We start from the raw sequence: 22642 nt of genomic DNA, 5'->3' as shown, positions 1-22642 counted from the left end.
GTGCAATGCCATGGGCTGGGTTCTTGGTTTTGAACCATGCCAGGATCCAAAGCCAACAGAAAAACCTGGCATCTGGCAAATTTGGGCTGATTTTTTGTTTCCTGGCTTCTAAATGAGCTTCTCTTGAGTTGGCAGTACTCTCAGGAGTCTGGACTGAGGGCAAAAAGACCATGTTTTCAGAAGCTCTGGTGAGGTGGGAGCCTGTTTAGATGCCCACACTGAAACCACAGAGAAAATGACCCAGGAAACTCTTCCAACCTGCTTCTTTTGTCCAATACGGTGAGCCCGAGCCTGAGCCTGAAGATCATTTTGGGGGTTCCAGTCCGAGTCAAAGATAACAACAGTATCAGCAGAGGCCAAATTAATTCCCAGCCCACCAGCTCGTGTTGACAACAAGAAACAGAAGTCCTGGGGAAAAGAAAAAAAGCATCTGTGAGTTAGCCAGCCTGTAACTGTGGACATAAAATAGCAGTGGCGACTTCAAAGCTATGCAAGGAAACTGAAGGAGGGCTCTGTTGCACTCGTGCTTCTTAAGCAGAAAAAGGATTTCCTTCCCACACACTCTACTCAGGCAGGCTAAGTACCACCGTTCTTTAAGCTGACGCACAAGGTGAGGCAATGCTGGCAGGGGTGAAAGGTATGCTATTCCAGAAACAGCCTGGCCTGCATAGTTATGGGAGGGCAATGCAAACGGCTCAGGGCAAGGGCACCTTGGAGTTGCTTTTGAAGGTCAAACCACACTGCCCACCAGGCTCCTACAAAGGCAGCAGGCAAACACATGCTTTTTGTTGCCTGAAACCTGCTGGGGGTCAGATCAGCAACTAACAGACTGTTTGAGTCACTGCCCAAGGACACAGGGTGCCAGGTTAGAGCCAGGATGTCTGAGCCCTCATGGATACCCCCAGGAGAGCGGGAAAAGGGAGCTACTGTGGGCATTCCTGCTCCTTTCCCACCCACACTGCTGTCATCTCCCCACCTTTATTTGTTACCCTTCCCACTACCATGAAGCACCCAGCTGTATCTCCTATGTCAGACAAGATTCCCCCCAGTCCAGGCTTCTGGAGCGAGGACGGGTATTTCTCAAGGCTGGGCTGACTGTGGCACAAAACAAGTGCCTCACACCAGTCACTGTGAGTCAGCAAGCCCAGACAAGATGCCCTCTCCTATTACGCTGGAGACTTTCACCTCCAACACCAGACTCCATTGCCTGCCAATGCTTAAAATCCCCCTTTTGCTTCTACCATTTCATATCCAAAACCAGCTTCAGACTGGAGGAATCATTTAGCAACCGCCTCATTCCCCAGACCATGGGGAGAGAATTGCTAAATTCTGGCTCTTCCTGGCCTCTTCAGGACTTCCTGGCAGTGTGACTTGCAGCCCTGTTCTTTGGATGTGGGAGACTGAAAAGAAGCAATATAGCTAGTTGCAAAACTTACTATATCTGCATCTTTAAAAGTATCTGAGGTCCTGTAAAAAGAAATGAACTGAACTAATCCCCTCTTGGCAGTCACCACCTGCAGCTCAGCTGTAAATGCCTGCTGCTCAGGCAGCCCACCCAGACCCTTCCAAGGCAGGACAGCCCCAGCTGCAGTACCTCAGAGCCGTCAGCGTTGAAGTGGTCCAGTGCCTGCTTTCGGATCTCCCCTTTGATCGAGCCGTCCAAGCGCTAGAAAAATCAACAATAATGATAAAAGAAAGAAGGTAAAGGAGCCCTGAGGAACTGCTGCACCCAAGTTCTGGGAGCCCAACAGCCCCCTTCCCTGCCTGCAGCATTTAATCATCAAAAATAACCGCCAATTAAAAATAACTGCACTGCCTTAGCCCGCTGTGCCGCTAGGGCAGGAGGGGTGTATGCTCAGGCAACAGTCACACAGCGGGTGACACTGCAGCTCCCATTACAGGCTCCCAGCCAGGGTCTCTGCGTTTGCTATCCTCTCCTCGGGGTTTATCACAGGACACAGCCCGAAGCAGGGGCCTGTCAGAGGAGGCGTTTTGCGGAGGTGGGGCTGCATTGAAATGAAGGGACTTCCCAGTTCCCTCCACTGTATTTCAATAAGTGCAACCTGTAATCCCAGCCACGAATCTCTGGGAAACTCAGTGACTCCCATTGCCCAGGCTTCCCACTGCATTTTCTTGCACTTCAAGTCAACCCCACTGTTTTCCATGGTGATGTTTCTCACCTGAAAAGGGTAGTGTTTGATAGTCAGGTACTCTGCCAAGATGTCCAGCATCCTCACCATCTGGGAGAAGATCAGCACTCTGTTGCCTCTCTCCCGCAGCCTGGTCAGCAGCTTGTCCAAGAGGATTAGCTTTCCACTGCTCCTGATCAGAGACTGAAGGAGTAACCGTCATTCCAGCTGATGCTTTCCAGTCTTACCCTTACGTACATTGCACAGAGACATGCAGAGATCTGGTTCTTTTGGGGTTATGCTTGTCCCATACATTTCTAATCAAATCATCTGGATTTACACAGCAGAGGCCACACATATAATGAATCATCCAAGATAGACCTTATATTGCATGCAACTCCCACTCTAGATGGCCACAAAACATTGCCTACAGTGGAACTGGAGGGCTGGAAATTCAAGTGGCTTAGCTGTGATCACTATTTCTAATGGAGAAGCTGCAGAAGCTAAAGCTTCACCTGATCTTATCTTGGTGGAAGGACAGAAGAAAAAGGAAAGTTAAGGAAAAAAGGTGGTAACCAAAGACACTGCCCACCTGCAGGGTCTCAAGGCCATTCTCTCTCTCGTTTTCCTCAGGAGGTTTGATAAGGTAGCAATGGTTGCAGCACTTTTTCAACTCCATCACAATGTTCAGAAAACCTGATGTGCTCCCCCTCGTTCCCTTTGAAAGAGCTTTGTAGTTTCTTGTCAAAATCCACCTGCAGGCAGGAAAATGAGAAGTCCAGATCATTTCACAGTGCAGAGTGGGCATGCTGGAGTCTTGGAGGAACAAAACCTTCAGAGACACCTTATTCAGGCATCAGTCTACTTCCCTCCCTCCATCTCTCTTTAGTTCTTCTACAGAATACTGCTGTTTCCTCACTAGAAACCCTGATCTTCCTTTCCTATTGATATTATTACAGTTTAAAATTAAACAGCACCCCAATTTTGTGGGGAGCTTTACTCCCCCAGGAAAGACATAGCCTCTGTCCTGCAAAGCTGACCAGCTGAATTGTATCACTCTACAAAAGCATCTCCAGTGGTCTGGAGATGCTTTTATAGAGGGAAAGATACCAGCTACACTACCTCAGATTCCTACTGGGAAGCTCCTGGTACTACAAGTGACAGCTGCCACATTGCATTCTGAAGGACAAGCTATACTGAAACACATTCCCAAGGCACTAGAAAGATGTGCCCATTTCTACTGGCACTCCCCATAACTTAATGACTCACTTGTAATACTGTTTCTGCAAAGCAGACATTTCCACCCGGAGGATCTGCTCCACTTTGGCTGGCAAAGATTTCTCCACATCCTTCTTCACTCTGCGTAGGAGAAATGGCTCCAGGACTTTGTGAAGGCTCTGGTAGCCATTCTCTCTACCCTTCCCGTGATCCTCTTCAAAATCTTCCCAGAACTCAAACCTAGCAACAGAAACGAGGAGCAGAGAGGAGTCAGAATACCTCTTGTCTTATCGCACCAAACAGCATCTATCAGATATGCTCCTGCTGCACAACAAGACAGGAGATCATCAATTTAATGGAGATACAGTGGAGGATAAATGGTTCACTCTGCTCTGGCTAACTGAACAGATTGGTGACAAAGCTAAGAACTCTCTGGGCTTAGGTGCCTTCCTAACATCTTATCTTTGAGCTTCACACTAACTCCCAGGACCCAAAATCCCAAGTGTTCCAGTATTCTGCTCTGTTGTCTCCTGCTGGCATTTATCTGGCAGCAGTTTCTGAACTTTCCACAGTGCCATCCCCTAGGCAGGGCTTTGACAACTGCACTATGTTTTACACTGCTCTGAGGGCTCTTTTGGATTGCTGCTTCCTCCAACAGCTCCTTTGAAATGTGGAGATCTGCTCTTCTCCTCCACTTGGGAGACCTCAAACCTTTCCTTCACTCTTTCTATGATCCAATAAAAAGAATTTGGGGGACAGCTCTTTTTGCAGTCAAACATAATTTTAGTGAGTTTTGGGGCATGCTTGTCTTCGTCTTAGCAATGCACATAGCCCATTTTGTTTTAAAGAAAACAAAATATTTGTTATAATGTGGACAGACGAACAATCAGCTAGACAGCACCGTCCTTGAGCAATACTCCCAGAGACTGCCATAAAATGGTTGGCGAGGATGGCTGAACCACAATGTACTGGAAACCTCAGAAATGGTCGAGATGACTGCTTAAAACAAGCTTTAGCTTTTTAGAGATGGCTCTAAGACAGCACACAGATTTGAAAGGCATGTATTAGGTTTCCCCATTCAATTTGCTGCCAGAAATACGCTGTGTGTTAGTCATTTAACCTCTGGTTTTCCCCCACCAATGTTTGTTCCCCTTTCATTGCTCTAACTCCACTGAGTTTAGTTCAGGAATTTCTGCCATTCTGCACTCCCTCAAGTCTATTTAACAGACAAGAATGGACACAGAGGTGTTTTTTGAAGGACCAAAAGGAGACTTACTTCTCCGGCATGATGAAATGCAGCAGAGACCAGAGCTCTTTGAGTGAATTTTGAAGTGGGGTGCCAGTGATCAGCAGCCTGTGGTTGGACTTGAAATCAATCAATGTTTTGTACAGCAGAGAGTCATCATTTTTCAACCGATGGGCTTCATCCACGCCTAGAAAGGCCCAGTTAATACTTCCCAAAACAGCCTGGAGGAAAAGAAGAGAAAAAAAACAGGCCCCAAGGAGACAATGGGTCAGACAAGCCCTACCACCTTGCACATGCCTGCCTCTCCATGGCAAGAAAGCACTGCAGTGTGTACTTTCCAGGATGTCCTGCCCTAGCCCTCCTGCTGGACCCACCACCAAAGGAGTTGGGGTCACAAGAGTTTCTTGTTAACATAACCTTGGGACCAAGATACCTACACTAGTTTTGCCTTCCTGGAAAGGAAAGGTGAAAATTAGCCATACTGTATAGTGCTCCTGCAATATCTGAATAGTCTTTCAGCAAGTATACCTATTTTAATCGAACTTTGCTTTACCCAGAAAGCAGAGTCCTCCCCCAGACCCCTACTCCTTCCTTTCTCCATGCTCCTGGGGCCCTGCTGTAGCACTAGCCCCACTGGAGCAGCAGCAGGAGAGCAGACGAACAAGCCTATAAAGTTAAGGTAAGCCGAGAGTTTTGATTTAATTTTTTTGTTTGTTTTTTGCATTACTATTAAGCTCTTTGTTTTCTGCTAGGACTCAGTGATGCACTGGCTGGGCTGATGAGCATTTCCTAAGCAGACAGATTTCTCATAAGTGAAAAAATCCAGATATCGTTAACACTGTGGCCAGTGGTTCAGTATAACATTTTGTCCTCTTAACTAGCCTAAATTAAACCAGGTAAAATCCAGCTACTGCCCTGCCTGGTGTCTTACAAGTAAAAACAATAACACAGCTGTGCAGTACAAGAGTGAAGACACTATAACAGGTGTCCCACATTCCCTCTGCATTACTGGCAAGCAAAAGCAAATAGTAGCTGTATGTTCTCCATCACCACAGAGGAAAGAGGTGAAACCCACTAGTTGGGGGCTGGCTTTCCCCTTCGCATGAGAGAGAAAGTCTGAGTAAAAACATCCTTGGACCTTTACTCACCTTATCCTTGAGGAGGATCTCATATGTTGTAATAAGTGCATTGAATTTCAACCTCTTAGACTGAGAGTGGATCCACTCATATTCACGTATCTGTGAGCAGAGACAAATGTTAATTTTGACCAATGTTATCGAAAGAGTTAACAATTGTTATTTTAGTGTAGCTAAAGCCAGAGACTCCAACCAAGTCCAAAACCCTGTTGTTCAGGGTGCCATTTGATGAGCTCAGCATGCCCAAGGAGCAGCTTGTTTTAGCGTACATGTGGTTCAACTGCCCTTGTGCAGGTAACAAAATAAGGTCAAACAACTTGCTGTTGTGACATTACCCCCATCTGCCAAATGAATGCATCACCTCATTATTGACACCACTAGACTCACAACATTTGTGTGCTTTGTCATCTGAATAATTCAGAACATAGGAGGCAAGCACTTTTACACTGCTATACTCCTTACTGCAGCATGTTTCAGCCCAGCGCAGTAGTGGTTTCCAGACTCTCTGAGAGAGGCCAGTACTCCTGTGCTCACTCTAAGAGGGGGAATAAGGTAGAAAAGTCCCCACAGCAGCAAATTATACCCAAGTGCTCAGCTACACCAGCTTTAGCTGCCTGCAGTACTGCTAGTACTATCCGTCAGCCTCTCCAGCAGAACGTGTGTCACCCATGTTACACAGAAGCTGCTGCTTTGCACCCAGCGTTTCTACCCAACCCCACATCCTTTGCTTTCTGATTACACACCATGTTCCTGCTCATGAGGTCTCCGATGTAAACCACCACATTTATCTCGGGTGCCCACACTTCAAACTCTCTCTGCCATGAGGTGAGAGTGGACAAGGGCACCACAACCAGGAAAGGGCCATACAGCTGGTGCTGATGGAAGAGGTATGACAGGAATGATATTGTCTGAATTGTCTTGCCCAGGCCCATTTCATCAGCCAGGATCACACTGTTGTTCCTGAAAAGGAAGAGAACAAACACAAATCCTGTCTGAGCGCATGTTTCTGCCACTACTAATTTACTGTGCACCAGCATGAACAGCAATCCACAACAGGGGCAGAAAAGGGGCAGTGCAAAAACATTTATCTGAACACTTCTGAGTGGGTCCCAGGGACATCCAGACTGTACATGGCACGATAACTTGTAAAAATGAACAGACTATAATGACTCCAAACTGGCAAGCAAGGACAAAGACAAAGGTAGAGGGGAGTCGGTGACCTAATTTTAGAAGGACATTTCTCAAAGACTTCAACGAGTGTGTAAGCATGCTGAGCCAAAAACCTTTTTTTCAGTTAAGGCAATGGAAAATTAGGGCTGATAGGTAGCAGGCTCACACAACAGCCAAGTCCAGCACATGAACAGGCCCAGACAGGGAAAATGCTTTTTGTTTTTGCACAAGGTTTCTTAGGTTCATGCTTTAGATAGTTCCTGCTTGCGGTGTCTGCAATGCAGCTGGGCATGATAACATTCAAAATCCTTCAAGCTGCAGAAGAGGGCCGGGTGAAGACCTCACTTGAAAACAAGAAGGCCAGATCCTACTGGGACAAAACCCAGGAGACACAAAACAAACGTCACAAAGCAGCTGTACGTACTTGCACCATGAGTGAGCAAGCCAGTTGAGGCCCTCCAGCTGGTAATCTCGCAGCTCCAGGTTCTCACCACCAATGTAAGAAGGCTGCTTCTTCAAGGCAACGAACCTCGGTCTCTGCTTCAACACCTGGAAAAGAAGGTAAGCACACTGCTGTAAGCCCACTGAAGAAAGTAAGATTGAAAATTCAGCAATGAATATATATCTGTTCATTGGTTAAAGTCCATCCACATTCTCCTAGCCAGCGCTTATGTCTGCAGTTCAGAAAACCACTCCACAGTGTTATGTTTTGCCTGCTGTCCTCTGGTTCTGATGACCACGGCTGTGAGTCCCCGCAAGAGTGCAGTAAGCTGTACATAATGCACACTAGATGGAACAAGCCCCACTTTCTTTTTTTGTCCTCTTGGGTTTTCTCCCTTTATCTCTGTCCCTCTCCTCCACTATATCAGCATCTTGCAGGTTTTCTCTTTTCCCAGGTGTGCTTTTTTTTCATCCAACTGATATTAAAACTTTGCATTTCTGCAGCAGCTTCTTCTGAGGAGGAAGCACTTTGCAAGAATTAATTAAGCCTCCCACTCCCCAGGGGGACATAACGTTCTCACTATGCACAGAGTAAATGAAACCAAAAGGGGGTTCACATCTCTGCCTGAAGTACAATACAAGAACAGCAAACAACCATTCAAACACCAGTGGGAGGATGGGAAAATGTTCTCTGACTTATCATGACAAAACTTCACGTTCCCACTGCTTGCATCATCACCCAGCCTGGAGAAACCCAGCAACAGGAGAGAAGCAAGCAAACCTTGCAGTCCCGGGTAGGAATCGTTTTGGAGTTGTTACGATTGTTGAAGCTGTCAATGCAGTGCTGAAATTTCTTGCTTATCAGAGCCTCGTCTTCCCAGCTGCACTCGGCATAGGGCAGCCCCATCCACTTACACAGGTATTCTGGGTCATTTGAGGATGTTTTGCGACTGTTTGCTGCAAAATATGCAAAAAAGCCCAAACCTCAGCAACTGTGGTTCTGTGGCTGAACCACAAGCGTGGTTCACAGGGGCAGTCTGAACCACCTGTACAACCACAAGACAGGTCTCGGCTAGAAGGAAAAGTTTGGAGGGACCAAAAAAAAAATGCTCTTTTACCTGGGAAATCTGAATGCCCTGTAGCAGACTTGCTGGTCTTCACAGCTGTGTTTGGAGAGAGAAGGGAAGGAAGGGTTTGGAGTGCTGGCAGCCAGCAGAGGGAGCAGGGCAGGCCGGCTGTCACTGCCACACACCCCATGCATTTGTATAGGAATGGTATGGAAGGAGGTTCAACAGCACCCCAAGCCAACTCCCAAAGCAACTGGATGCTGACACCTCTGACTGATATGATCGTGATATTACTGAAGTGCTCAGTAAGTCCTGTTTTTATTTTTAATAAGTAATCATGAAAATCTAACCCCTGAGCTGCCTTGCAGCCTAACCACATCCTCAACCACGTCACAGAAAGTGGTTCTCACAAAAGCCAGGCCTGTACTGCTGCTTTGGATGCAAACACCTTGCATCCAAAGGGCTGAAGTCAAAGAACTTCAGCAGCAGCAACTTCAACATCCCCTTGCAAACTAGTGTATCATTCCATACTCCAGGCAAGGAGAGTGATTATTTGTATTGCTTGTAAATAAAAATCTGTAAACCTGGATTTCTACTGTTCATATCCCTGAATTTCACACACTGAAATATACTTAACACCAGGTTTTTTCTCCAGAGATACTGGAGGACAGAGAAGAAGAAAGAGGCATGCATTCATTCTGTCACTAGAGACTGAAGTTCCCACGTCTTTCTTCACCCCTTTACAAAAGTGTTGGGTTCACTTACCGATTACTCTCTCCACTATTTGATACTGTTTGTTCAGCTCTGAAGCTAGCTCTTGCTGGCAGTTGAAATATTCTACATCTTCAGGTGATACCTTGCCCAGCCTAGATGCAAAAAAATCCAAAACAAAAAACCACTATAATGCTTCTGTCAAAATGCTCATGGAGGCCACATATAGAAATACTACTTTCCTACATGGTTCTGTCATTCAGACAAGTCACTGAAGCAGGCTACTCCTTATAGGACATGTTAAAGCTTCCTAAATCATAAATCATTACTGAGAAGCAAATGTCAGAGATGTTCATAATGTCTCTCTGTTAAATGACGCCTTATTCTGCTGCAAGAATCAGTCTCAAAACCAGAATCAGAGTTGGAAGCTGCTACTCCATCTTTATCAGTTTGGAAACACACCGTAGCTCCCCTTACAGTTCCTGGGGACGTCAGACATAAACTGATGCAAAAACTTGCATACAGACAAGTCCATAATTAACAAGGGTTAATAAGGCTGCAGGCCCTCATGTCACCTCCTGGGCCAGGAGAATCTGTGCACCATTTATTTGTTGTCCAATCCTTAAGCCTGGGAAGTGGCAATTTTGTGGATTTCATGCCTCTTCCTCTCTCTTTCAACACCACAGCCACAGACATCATCTCTATGAGGGGGGATGTTCATCAGTAGACAAAGAGAGATGTGAGTGTTGTGCACCGAAAACAATTACTTTGGATGAAACATGCTTTGCAAGAAGAAATCAAATGTTTTCAGTCATGACTCTGCAAACCTCTGGATAAAAAAGATTTGCCCAAGGCCAAATCACTGGTTGAAGTAAAGCATACCATTGCTTGATCTCCTCCTCTTTTTTCTTAAAGTTTTCTAGCTTTTTCAGGCCCTTCACTTTCTGCTGCTGCAGGGACTCTTCACTCTCCCATGTGCTATGGATGTATGACCAGCCTTTCCATTTGATCAGGTACTGAACTTCTCCCTCATCCTTTTCAGGATCAAAGCCAGCGCTTGGGTTGCCATTGGCTTCAGTTGCATACACTGTGGTGGAAGCACCAGTGGCTGCAAAAGAAATCAGGCTGCAGTCGGTACTTTTGTTATCAAGCACTGGACACGAACTGCATTAGAGCAGAAAGTTATTTTTCTAATACATCTTTTGTGACAGCACAAAGAATATCCTACAGATTCTGCAACCCAGTAAGACAGGCACACAAAAGTTTTCCATACAACAGAATCTTTTTAAATCTATCATAAATGCTTTTTCTTTAAGTATAATTCAAAGGTCTCTTGAAAATGTTCAAGACCATTCAGTTCTACAAAAACACTTTTGTAAGGCTATGAGAACAAAACAGTGGCTTTATTTTCATTATGGCTTTGTCAATGGAGCTATGAAAACTGACCCTACTGGAAGATCTATTTTATATTTCAAAGAGGAGAAAAGCAAGAATTACAGAACAATGACTGTGTCTTTAAAATGCGTGCACACTAAATGAAAGCTGCCAAGCACATAAACTTGACATTTTAGGTTTTTCAATACTAGATTTTACAAAAGCTGCTAGAAGACATAAATAAGAGGCATAGAGGAAAGGGTGAAGAGCACTGAAACAACCCTCAGCCCCACTTTGAAGCTGCAAAAGCATTGCACCAGCTCAAGAGAAACTGTGAGTGCACATGATTGACATCAGAAATAAAGGCTTTTTCCAGAGCTACGCACCTCCTTTTTTTCCAAGCCTGATGTCCAAGACTTTCTCAATAGTTTCACTGTTGTCTTGTTGTTCATCAGCTCCTTCCCCAGTCATCTCTATCAGGTCATCAGAATCCGTCTCAAAATCATCATCTTCTTTGTAACTGAACAAGATCAAAACCAAACTGATAAAAAAGCCCTTGACTCTTCCCAGTCCAGAAACACACAGAATGGCATGGACTGGAGCAAGCTTTCTCCAGCATTTATCCTGGGGTTCAGTGCATGTTCACCACATGCATTTCTTAAGCTAGCCATTCAGTATTTTTCCCTGAGACACTCAGATAACTACACTTTATTAGATTAATACTCCATCTTGTCCATACACTTTTTCTGACCATGGCCAACACCAGATGCTTCATGAGGAGGTGGAACAATCCCTGCAGCAGAAGCAAGACCACCAATAGAGAAAGTCTCCTCTATCCAGTGAAAGATTATTTTATGTTTAACAACGAAGGTTGCAGAGCATCGAAAGGCTGCATGGGTGCCTACACTGCCCTAGTAACTACACTTCTCATCTTTGATGAACATTTAACCACCAAAAAATAGTCTTAGGGTGGCTCTTTGTGAGTCCCTTACTAGGACTGCCAAAATGTGAGAAGGTATATTGGGGAATGGATAATGCTTTACCTCCACTATGTCTCAATGCTCTGTCCCAAGGCATTACCTATGTCCTGGTTTCAGCTGGGATAGAGTTAATTGTCTTCCTAGTAGCTGGTACAGTGCTGTGTTTTGAGTTCAGTAGAAGAGTATTGGTAACACTGATGTTTTCAGTTGTTGCTAAGTAATGTTTAGTCTAAAGTCAAGGATTTTTCAGCTTCTCAAGCCCAGCCAGCAAGAAAGCTGGAGGGGTACAAGAAGTTGGCACAGGACACAGCCAGGGCAGCTGACCCAAAGTGACCAACGCGGTATTCCATACCGTGTGATGTCACATCTAGTGTATAAACTGGAGTGAGTGGGGGCGGGGGATGGCCACTCAGGGACTAACTGGGTGTCGATCGGCTGGTGGTGAGCAATTGCACTGCGCCTTATTTGTACATTCCAATCCTTTTATTATTGCTGTTGTCATTTTGTTAGTGTTATCATTATCATTATTAGTTTCTTCTTTTCTGTTCTATTAAACCGTTCTTATCTCAACCCACGAGTTTTACTTCTTTTCCCAATTTTCTCCCCCATCCCACTGCGGGGGGCGGGCAGTGAACGAGCGGCTGCATGGTGCTTAGTTGCTGGCTGGGGTTAAACCATGACACCTATCAGCCACTTTCAGACAACTGGTCCAATCTAGCACAGCTCATTTTACTCACTTTAATCTATTATTTGTAATTCTTAATCTCATCTGAGAGTACTTTAGAAACATTATGCAAACCTCCTCATATTTCTCTAAGCGGGACTGGTAAATATTCCCTCCTTTAGAGATGGCAAAACAAGGTAAAGAGAAGTCAGATGTTCGCAGCATGAACCTGTCAAAAGAACTACATCTCAGCCAACAGAAATCTGCAGGGCAGAGGAGAGTCTCTCTGCAGGATCACACAGGGAGTCAGTGCCTAGGGTAGGGAATTTGGGGTGCCCCCTCTTCCCCAGCCAGCCAGCTCTCATTATCAACCCCACACTTCTTGATACCTGACATTTTTGGCTGCTCTTCGTCGAGTTTGTCTCTTGGGAGTCTCATCATCTTCATCATCATCGTCATCTTCAGATGAGTCTGGTTTCTTTCTCTTCTTCCCACGCTGGGTTTTGTGAGGCTTTTTAACACTGGTTTTGGCCACTGTTCTAAAATAAGAATTAATAAAGCCATAATACAGTGTGTTTTACATAATCTTCCATTTTAGTAAGTCTTTAAGAAAGCATGAATCTCAAATATTAGACTCCTAGGGATTTAGTCTACTCCAACTACCATGGAAACCACTGCATCACTCACTGGAGCATGAAATGGGTAGACCAGAGAGTAACTAGGTCCTAGGTTTACTAGGTTGTAAACAAGGGTAATATTCCAGAAAAAAAAAACCATTCTTCAGCGACAAATAGAGATTACCTCTCCACCCAGCACAGGCAGAAAAGACGTATGTAGAAAAAGAGACAGATTAGACCAACCACTCCTTACCTCCTTTGGGCAGGTCTTCTTGCTTTAACTTTCTTCGGTTCAGGCTCACTCTCTCCACTGGTGCCTTGCTCCCCTCCATCTTCATCCTCTTCTTCACCAGAGACCTCTCTTTTCCATTTATTTCTACGGTCAGAAAGGTAGGTCATGAATGGCAATCATATTTCAACACAAATACTTGGCTAAGCAGATATCCAAGCCATCTAGGTTAATAGAAGCAGGCCATAATTACGAGAAAAAATTCAAAACTGCACTCTTGGTTGTTCAGTGCAATGCACGGGGAATTTTATGGTGTGATTCTCTGCTTTTAAGAAAAAGCCTCAGTCACCTGGGTTTTAGTTCATGTAGCGGCAGTATAACTTGAGTGAGAGTGGCTCTTAACACATACTACAACAGTGCTTGTGGCAGAGCTGTACTTCTTACAACTCAGTGGGCAAGTGCTTCAATTTATTTATTTTTCTTTTCCACTTCTGCATTTCTGAAATGAGCTGGAAAAATCTTGAGAAGTGCTCACTTTCACTTAGGGAGTACAAGCCACAACGTGCACTGTTACATGATTTCCTTCTAGCGCGGAAAACGGAGCAAGAAGTCTCCTGCCATCTAAATTCAGGCAATTAAAGTTTCCAAGCATGAAGCCAAATCACACCATACCATTAGTGGAAGGAAGCATGTTCTCTGCCGGCAATTCAGAGCAAAGCTGCAGCTCCGAAATACCCTTTGAAGGAGTCCCTCTTCTCTCCAAGTGGATGTGGAGAGTCCACAGGGATTATTCCCCTTGCCCAAGAGAGAAAGGTCCATACTACTACAGTCCTCCCTGTGCTTTATTACCTTCCCTCCTGCACTGATGTGTACAACTAAATGAAAAATTAAAAGACAAGAAACAGGAGAAAGGGAGCAGGATCATGTGGCTGTGTTTAAGTTTTCTCCAGCAGGCAGCCTGTAGTTCCCTTCAGTTCACCTTAGTGTTTGGAAAAACTAAAAAGTACTTATTAGATGGAAAAAGGCAGTAAAATATGACCGTAAGTGAACTCAGTTACAGTGATCAGACATCCAAAATATCCTTTATGGAAGTTCTATTGTTTTAGCAGAGGGTTATAAAAGATAAAAGAGGGTAAGTTTGGCATTTTATTCTCTGTTAATCAAAAAGGTGGGAGGAGAAGGGATTAAACTATTTTAAGTATCTCTGAAGGAGAATAAGTAACATGATGGAGAAGTTAAAAGACTGACAACAGAAAGTGAACCTGACTTGTTCAGGTTCCATCACAGGCAAAGTGGGAAAATGTAAACAAAAGAAAAGCTGGGAAATTGCATCCATCTGTAGATCCATATTCATACTTCAATTTCAGTCATCCAAAGTATTATTACCGGAAATATTAAATAATTTATTTTACAAGCTCATTGTCTTGTTGACAACACCTATCAAACAATCCAATACCACTATTCTGAAAAATAAAACAAAACAAAGTACCACCATTCAAAACCCTTTCCCTAGAACTTACGTTTTTTTCATTTGCTTCTGGCCTCTTCTTTTTGGGCTCTCATTTTCAGATTCACTACTTGCCTTTAATTGAAAAGAAAGAAAATCAGGTTGTAGGCTTCACTCTGGACTGTCTCCTCAAGGACGCAACTGAAACGCATGCACGCGGTCTGAGCTCGGACACAGCCCGACTGGTCTTTCACTGCAGCGCTGAAAGGATGCTTTGGTGCGACGGGGCTGCAAAAGAGCAGCCAGTTCCCCAGTACCCTTCCCTCTGCGCCGCCTCGGCTGCAGGGTTAATGCCGCTGTGCTCTCAGCATGAAGAAGGTAACTCTCTGCAAAAACGCTGGACAGCTTTACTACAACATCTGTCCTGGAGTTCCTGAGCTTGGGATGCACAAGGCTGTGACCCACCTCCCCCTCAGCATCAACCTCCAATACCTGGCAGATGCCATCTCAGCAGTGGCAAGGCAGACCTGCAATGTGTGCAATACCCCATGGATTACAAAACCATGGGGTGAATTTAACTCACCAAGCCTTGCACTGCCCGGCACTAGAGGCAAAACATACCCCAGAGAGAGACAGGGAGGGCGGCTCAGCCGCTGCCACCTCTGCCGATGTTGCAAGGTGAGCATCGCTCCTGCCTGATGCTCGAGAATCAGGCAGCAGCATGACTGTGTTTTCTGGACAGCACTTTCAGGGCCTGCCACAGTGCTACGGCTCAGCTGTTTTACAAAGCTTTTAACTGAAAAGTGCAGTGGCTGAATGTACTTTCACAAGTGTCCATGCTTGCCATTTCAGCAGGAATCCTGCAATATTTGGTGGCGTTCAGGCTTAGTTTCTGTGATTGCAGAAACTTTTGCAGCCACGCAAATGCATTATGATCTCTGCCTTCATTAGAGAAACTCCTATAAGGAAGGAAATTCTAATAAAGAGACAATATTCTCATCACAAGTGTCCTTGCTTTCCTGAGTCACTGAGGACCTGACTGGGGCAGAGCCATGCTCTGCTGCTTTCCCCTCTCCTAATCCTCCAGTCTCCACCAGTGAAGTCTCTCTGGCTAAATATATCTAGAGATATTCTAACTACTTGATGTACTATTTTAAACATGGGCATCATTAACTCCCATAGACCAAGATAGCAAAAAAAAAAAAAAAAAAATCTTTAGGTGGGTTGTACACAACCCCATTTTCCTAAAAACTAGTCAACCATAAAAACAGATTACCACACAAATAACACCCTTCAACCCAGAGGTGACTTTGCCTTATACACTTGAAATTGGCAGGGAGAAAACTAAAGAAACCAATGCAAGATTTCTAAAGGAGCATTAAAATGATAGAAGCAGCCTCCAAGACTGCTTGCTTTACACACTTATTGAAAATCTTCCGTTTCATACTGCTTTTTGCTGTAGTATTCAGCTTTAGCTCTAGGTAATGTCTGTCCATCACCACGGGTACCTCAGTTTGCATCTCCTGGTACACCCACCACCCTCCTGGTACAGCTAGCAAAGCTTGCAACCAAGAGCTGTTCACACAAGGATTTTGTGAAATGGTGTGAGCTGCAACATGAAAAAGTCGAGGCTCTGGAGAGCCATGGCCCACCCCTCTGCTTTCTTTCTGCATCCTTTATTTCCTTTTTCCAGCTTCCCTTCCACCAACAGAAATTTCCCTCTCGCTTGCATCAGTGTTTCCATTAAAATAAACTGAAATACTGGATGCCATGTTAGACCAAGAGCTTTGCTGAATTTCACTGTGGTTTGGTGTCAGATTTACATGTGACACAATAACACCATTTGCACCATATCTTACTACGAACGTGTGTTCATCCACCTGTTTCACAGCCCTGCCTGAAATCCCTGTCTTATTTACCAAGCATCCAGGAAGCAAGTGACTGGCAAACACCATGGAGAGCCCTACCTACCCTTGCAACATAAGCCAAGCATTCCACAGATTTCAGTTTCAACAAGCAGAGTTTAGAAGTCCTCAATTTTCTTTTTCTCTTTTAATCTCTTATCCCCCTTCTGAAGCATGATGCTTTGCCATTCCAATTTTGGCATGGTTTTTGAGAGCTTTCCCTCAATGCAGATTTATTTTTTGCTGTCTTTTGGCAAACCACAAGTAAAGAGAGGTGGATTTTAATTCTGCTCTGCGTCAGAGAAGATCAGATTCGGAGAAAACCAAATACAACCTTTGGCTCTTTGAAACTAACTCCACTTCTTTGCCAAAATCCCATTTTCCAAGTATCTAGTGTCCATTTTCCTAACACCTCTACTCTCCCCCTGCTCTGTCGCCGTCTCTACAAAGCTGATGCTCATCTCTTAATGACTTGTCTTTTCCTCACCTCTTCCTATCTTGAAAAATTTAACTTGTGACTGCAATTCAGCCACTTTCAGTTACGTTTTTCAAAGACACCATTGTCTTTTTTGGATTTGTGTCAAGCTCAGCTCTATCTCCTCTGACGCAGCCAGTCCCCAGCCTGAGTCATCTGCCTGCCTTGCGCTCCCACATCCTCCCTGCCCCAGTGCCTGGAAGCTCCGTGCCTGCAGCCCCGCGCGGCCACCAGTGACTCAGCCTCTCCTCCCTGCTCCCTTGCTTACCACTGACCCGCGTCTCCTTCTCACCAACTCCTCCTGGCATTCTGACCCTGCGGTGCCAGGCTCCAGCTTTCTACCATTTTATACAGAAATAATAAATATTTTTTTTAAAAAAGCATAAGCACATTTTAGCAACCTCTTAATTCCACTTAAATCCACATTTCAGGACCCAGCTGCAAAACTCTGAGCTGACTTGTTCAAATCAGCCCAAGGGTGAGATTTGCACCTCTGCCCTGGACTCTGCAGCACAAACAGAGCTTGTGCTTGTATCAACAGCAACCTACAGGCTCTGACTGGTGGTAAATTCCTCAGTTAAGGAAGCACAGATGATAACCAGAGAGCTGGGAGCACGCCAGGTCCAGAGCATGTACCTGAGGTCCCATCTGCACTCCAGCCTGCCATCCACCATCATCAGGAAGCAGACGGGTTAGGAAATCACATGCAACTTGGAATTTTAATAACATCACCTCCCTGAATGACACAAGCTAAGCTGACAAAATCAGTCTCCAGTCCCCACCAGGGCTTTTGTCAGCCCAGCAAGAGATGCTGGGGGCACGTTGCTCACTCTCAAGAGCCTGAGTACCAGCACTGGCAAAACTTTGCTGGGCTCAGGCTGCCCCTCTGGGGTGCTGCTGCTGTGGCCAAGGGGAAAGATAACTTGCCTTCCTTAGTTCACCCTTTCCCTACCAAACACTACAAACATGCTCAACTTATTCCTGCACCACTACTTCCAACTGGACTAGGAACTGGACTCTTACAGTTTGCTTTCCCCACCTCCAGCTGAAGGGATCAGCCTTCCCTCTCCATGCTTCATTGACTCCTCCCATCTAATTTATTCTTTCTCTCTCCCAGCACATGAAGTGCACACACTTTACTAGATTAATTATGCTATATTTTGCTGTGGAGCAACACTGTACAAAACATAATTATGCTGCATGCATAGATAGCACCAAGCAGAGCAACACAGCAGCAGCTTTAAAGTCCTGGTCCTACAGATTGTCCACGAGTGTCCTCACTGCTAGCCCAGGGCAGAAGAAATGGAAACTCAAGGCCACTGGCATGGTCCAGGTGAGCCTCTTGAGCTCACGCTGCCTACTAGGAGAGATGAAGTCTTGCTTAAACAGGCTGAAAGAAACATTTCAGACTAAAGTCAAAGTGAGGATTTGCTCATTTCAGGCTTAACAGAGGGCAAGCTCTAGTGGTCCAGAAAAGCTGGAGAATCTCAGCTTGCCAGGTTAGTTTTCTTATGCCTTCTGAACTTCTTTTTCCCAGTGATACTGGTAGTGTTTGAACTTCCAGCGAATACCTGAGGCAGAGCATTGATCAAAATGCAAATGAGCAGAATTTTTTTTTTATAATAAAACCAACTGTATTTTGGGAACACCTCTGGTGCGTGACTTGTGGTCTCTCACAGAAAAGACGCACCATGCCAGTTATTACTAACTCCAATCTGAAACCATCCTTTTTATACTAAAAAGACTGTGTCTGTTTTGGGCACATTTATTTCTCGGCTGCCCCAGAATACTCTGAAAGGCACCTGGCTCTGCATATCTCACATCCCCTGGCTGAAACCTGAAGCTGATTTATTAACTGCAAATAAAACACATGGGCAAGTACTGTTTTTACTAAAAAACTCACATGTACTCTCATTCCTGGAGACAGCTTTAGTCCTCTGAGCAGCTCTGTACCCCTACGCAAAACTGCACTTTCGCTTCCTGATGTTTCAGCCCACACCTCAGTATCGATCGCAAGTTATCACCCTCTCCGACTGCAGCTCAGAGACTTACACAACATGGCCGGTGGCCTCTGGGCAGTTCCCAGAAGGCAATCATTTCTAACACAGAAATAACCCTACCCAAACTGTTGGTCTCAGAGGACAGACTAGTGATTGAACAGTGCCCCAAAAACTGAACCACCTCTACCTACGCGCCATCTCCCCTGACCAGGGTGAGTCACGGGGCAGCACATGGGGAGGTGTGATGGCTGATTCTTGCTCTGCGCTCTGAGCCTGCCACGCTGCCTGGGCGATGCTGTTTGCTAATACTGCAGAGAAGCGTTAGGGAAGAAGGCAATTAAAAGCTCCTAGACACTGTGCTGGAAGTCCCAAGCAGCAAGCCACAAGAGCAGGTCACTGGCGACAGGATTAACCCTGTAAAGGTAAAAAGCAATCTTAAGAGGTGTCAAACGCCTTGGGTTTCTGCCAGCTGCAGCAGCAGCAAGGAGTGCTCAGCACCATGCAGGCTCGAGCTATGCTATTTCCTCCCTGCTGGCATTTAGGTCTTCCAAAAGCAAGACTTTCCATCTCCTCCTGCTCTTTGCGAGGCCCCAGCACTGTGCTCCTGACACGTCACACCCTCCATCAGACTCTGCTGCAGATGGGAGTTGCCCTACAGGGACCAGTCAATGTTGCTTTGGGGAGAGAGAGGGGAAGGGGGTGGTCCAATTTTGTTAATTTTGGCTTTCCGTTTCACGAAGGTGGCAGTGGGGTCATTTGGAGGACTTTTTTTTTTTGTTTTTTACAATATTTTGTGGTATAGCAAAGTTTTTACATCTCGGATTTTTTTTTTTTTTAAACTTTATCGTACCTTAAGTAGTAGGAAATAAAGATATCGAAAAAGAAAACAACATTTGCAAAACCACGTAATATTGTAAAACAAAAAAAGATGGGACTTACCTGAGCCCCTAACAGGGCACTTGGGTCTGCAGCGGAGGTCTGTGGTGGGTGTGACATCGCCAGCACAGTGCATGCCGGGGCATCGCACAGAGAGGCGGCCAGCGAGCCTGGGGTTTGCCGAACTTGAAAAGGAAAACAAAAGCTAAATCAATGATATGCCCCAAGCCCCTTCCTAACTTGCTGCTATGCGGGACACCCAGCATAGGAGTCTGGGGGGGGCAGATGGTGGCACTGGGGGTGCCGCAAGGCTCAACAATAACGCACCAGAACAAGGAGCCAGAGACCCGCGTTTGCCGCATGACTCGGACCCCTCAAGCATCAAAACGCACATTTCAGTGGCGAAGCACAAATAGCCTGACCATCAGAAAGCACCACTGGGCTCCTGCTCTGCTGAAAATCTGGCTGCTTATCTTCAGAGTCCTAACTGCCTATTTTTGTACCTAGTTCTAAGCCTCTCCCTGGTTTTCTTCCCCCTCTGCTATAGCTACTCAACCTTCCTGAAGACCTGCAGTTGAAAAACTCTATGCAGAAAGCCTGTTAGATGCAAATAAAGGCAGCAGCTAACTCCTACATCTTCAGAAAAAAAACCAATGTTCTGAAAAAGGAACAATTAGAAGGTTTGTCTGCCAGGCTCAGACCACTGTCACCTCCAACTGAAACATAAAAGACTCCCCAATATTCAACCAAAGAAAAGTGATAGTTCATAAAGCTGAACACACACAAATGCATTTCTCAGCATGATCCATTCCAGGATGGGCAACAATGACTGTTTTGTTGTTATGAGTTGTTTCTGGGAAGTTTCCTTTATTCCTGGTTGGATTTGTGTTGTGTTTTGTTTTGGTTTTGGTTTTTTTTTTTTTTGCTTTTTTTTTTTTTAACACAGACTCATTCTCTCCAGGACGTTTCTACAGCAGAGCATGACTTGCATTACACCCCATTCCAGCAATCAGATCAGTGCATGCAGACCTCAGCCCACGTAGTGTCCCGCTGACTCCAGAGGTCTCAAGCCAAGTGGATCCAACTGCAGGACTGGGACCTTAACTGTGAGCTCCAACATCCATGCACCAAACTAGGACTCAGTGTTTGCAAGGCAATGCAGACGAGACCTGCCTTTGCTTTTTGGGTTTGGCTGGTTTTATATGTTCAGTAATCCCTCATTCTTTTTTTTTTTTTCCTTACCTCATCTTTTATATTAAATCGCGACGGTTCTTGTCTGCTTCGGTTTGACCTCCTAACCCCATAAACATCAGGATATTCTTCCCACATCTGCAAAATAAACAGACCATCAGAAGGCCTGCTTCACCCCAATTATTTCTGACATTTTAGAAGTTCGATGGTGAATGTTTTTAAAAAAAATTGACATAAAACCATTAGGGAATCAGCAACCAGTAGATGGACACTTTAAAAAACTGGCTGAAAAGGATTATGATTATTTGGGGGTATTTGGTAGCACTCTAAAGCAACGTGTTTTATCTCAGCATTATCTTTACAGTGGTCCATCTTTCCACCAGGGTATGAATTACTCTCCAGCTCATTTAGGCTGAAGGACAGAGTGTTGAGATAGCCAGCCCCCCTGCAAGCAATGGTGCTGAAGGAGGCAACACCTTGCACGTGGAATGAATGGACCTACCAACTCAAAAGGACAATTCACTGTCACTACCAGCTTCTACCACAATTCCTTTCTGTAGGGAAAATCCCACCAGCTGCCTGACAAGCCCAGTGACGAAACATCAGCAGCAGCAACTTCAAAAGTGAATTCTGTGGCCCAGCCTGGATGGCAAATGGACCAGGGCACCCTGTCCTTTGGCAAGGTAAGGCAGTGGTGCTGCTGGTTCTTCTCCTGAATGCACTGATGCGAAAGCGGTTTGGCAGTGTGGGACATGTGGATGTGCAGAGCTGACTACTGGGAATGGTTGTGCTCTATTTGCTGTAACCAGGCCCTAAACAGTTTCATACACTGTGTATAACAGCATGCATTTGTTTTTGCTGGATGGACAGGAGGAGAAGGGGGAGAGAAGAACTGATGCCCTGAGGGATATGAATGCAGAGCTGTGTTGGTGACATAGGACACCAGAAGACTTACAGGGTAGATACAAACCACCAACATGCCTCTCAAACACCTACATCAACAATCCCTCTCTCTCTCAGCAAAGCTTATCCTCTCACAGTTTTCTAAACCTATTCATTCTTCTTCTGCTTCTCTTTCCCTCCTCAAATGTCTCTGCAAGCCACTGGCAGGAAAAGGAAATCAAAATACACTGCGAGATGCAGCAGCAACTTGGGATTGAGAGCGTGATGAATACAAGGCTGCAGCCTGGCAATTTTTCTGCTACTGTTAAAAGACTAATGGGATAACACTGCAATGGACAGATTGCAAAGGTGTATATCTGTTGGGCATGCAGGTACAGAGAGATAAATTCACATGAAAGAAAAACTCAAAATACTCCCTGAACTGTTTGAAGAACTTGTCTTTTCATCATTTAAATGGCACAGTTTTTGGATGATCAATTCCCATGACAAATCTGTATAGCACCTAATGCAAATTAACCTCACCTTCATGGGTGTATCTAGACAGAAATACAAAATAAACAATAATATAATAATTAATTGCATTGGTTATTCAAGGGGAACAGGTATCCACACGCCTAGGTTAGACCTAGCTAAGGAAAACACCCATTAACAGAGAAATTAAGGAAGGGAGAGGCTTTCTTATTAGAGGGTGCCCTGACCTTTTCATGTTTCATCCATGTTAATTATCACCCTGTGTATGGATGCACTCCCTCATAGGATAATTTTAATGTTTATTATCAGGGACATGCTCTTAGAAGCCCACAGAGGAAGAGAAAAACTTCCTTTAATCCCCGTTTACCAACAATAAAACATAAATTTGAATAT

General features: G+C 45.0%; 1 protein-coding gene across 16 annotated transcripts in view; it reads right to left on the bottom strand.

Moving 5' to 3' along the window:
- The window catches only part of CHD2 (chromodomain helicase DNA binding protein 2), a 91596-nt gene that overhangs the window by 18677 nt on the left and 50277 nt on the right, over window positions 1–22642 (bottom strand). For 11 of the 16 annotated variants that reach the window (XM_030015082.2, XM_030015083.2, XM_041123838.1 and 8 more), the window contains 18 exons: window positions 20927–21013; window positions 14503–14564; window positions 13007–13129; window positions 12526–12675; window positions 10879–11012; window positions 10001–10226; window positions 9173–9273; window positions 8459–8503; window positions 8122–8297; window positions 7324–7448; window positions 6473–6689; window positions 5742–5831; window positions 4624–4814; window positions 3399–3587; window positions 2722–2884; window positions 2181–2333; window positions 1595–1666; window positions 259–408 (listed from right to left, as the gene is read on the bottom strand). In XM_030015082.2, coding sequence (XP_029870942.1) covers window positions 259–408; window positions 1595–1666; window positions 2181–2333; window positions 2722–2884; window positions 3399–3587; window positions 4624–4814; window positions 5742–5831; window positions 6473–6689; window positions 7324–7448; window positions 8122–8297; window positions 8459–8503; window positions 9173–9273; window positions 10001–10226; window positions 10879–11012; window positions 12526–12675; window positions 13007–13129; window positions 14503–14564; window positions 20927–21013 — 2454 coding nt within the window. Of the gene's footprint in view, window positions 1–258; window positions 409–1594; window positions 1667–2180; window positions 2334–2721; window positions 2885–3398; window positions 3588–4623; window positions 4815–5741; window positions 5832–6472; window positions 6690–7323; window positions 7449–8121; window positions 8298–8458; window positions 8504–9172; window positions 9274–10000; window positions 10227–10878; window positions 11013–12525; window positions 12676–13006; window positions 13130–14502; window positions 14565–19747; window positions 19870–20926; window positions 21014–22642 lie in introns of those variants that run through there. The other 5 variants (XM_030015091.2, XM_041123840.1, XM_030015093.2 and 2 more) reach the window with 4 other exon arrangements.

This window comes from Aquila chrysaetos, chromosome 5 (genome assembly GCF_900496995.4).
Source record: "Aquila chrysaetos chrysaetos chromosome 5, bAquChr1.4, whole genome shotgun sequence".
Classification (NCBI taxonomy): domain Eukaryota; kingdom Metazoa; phylum Chordata; class Aves; order Accipitriformes; family Accipitridae; genus Aquila; species Aquila chrysaetos.
The sequence above is the reverse complement of the archived record's forward strand: the minus strand, read 5'-3'. Positions and strand labels throughout refer to the sequence as shown.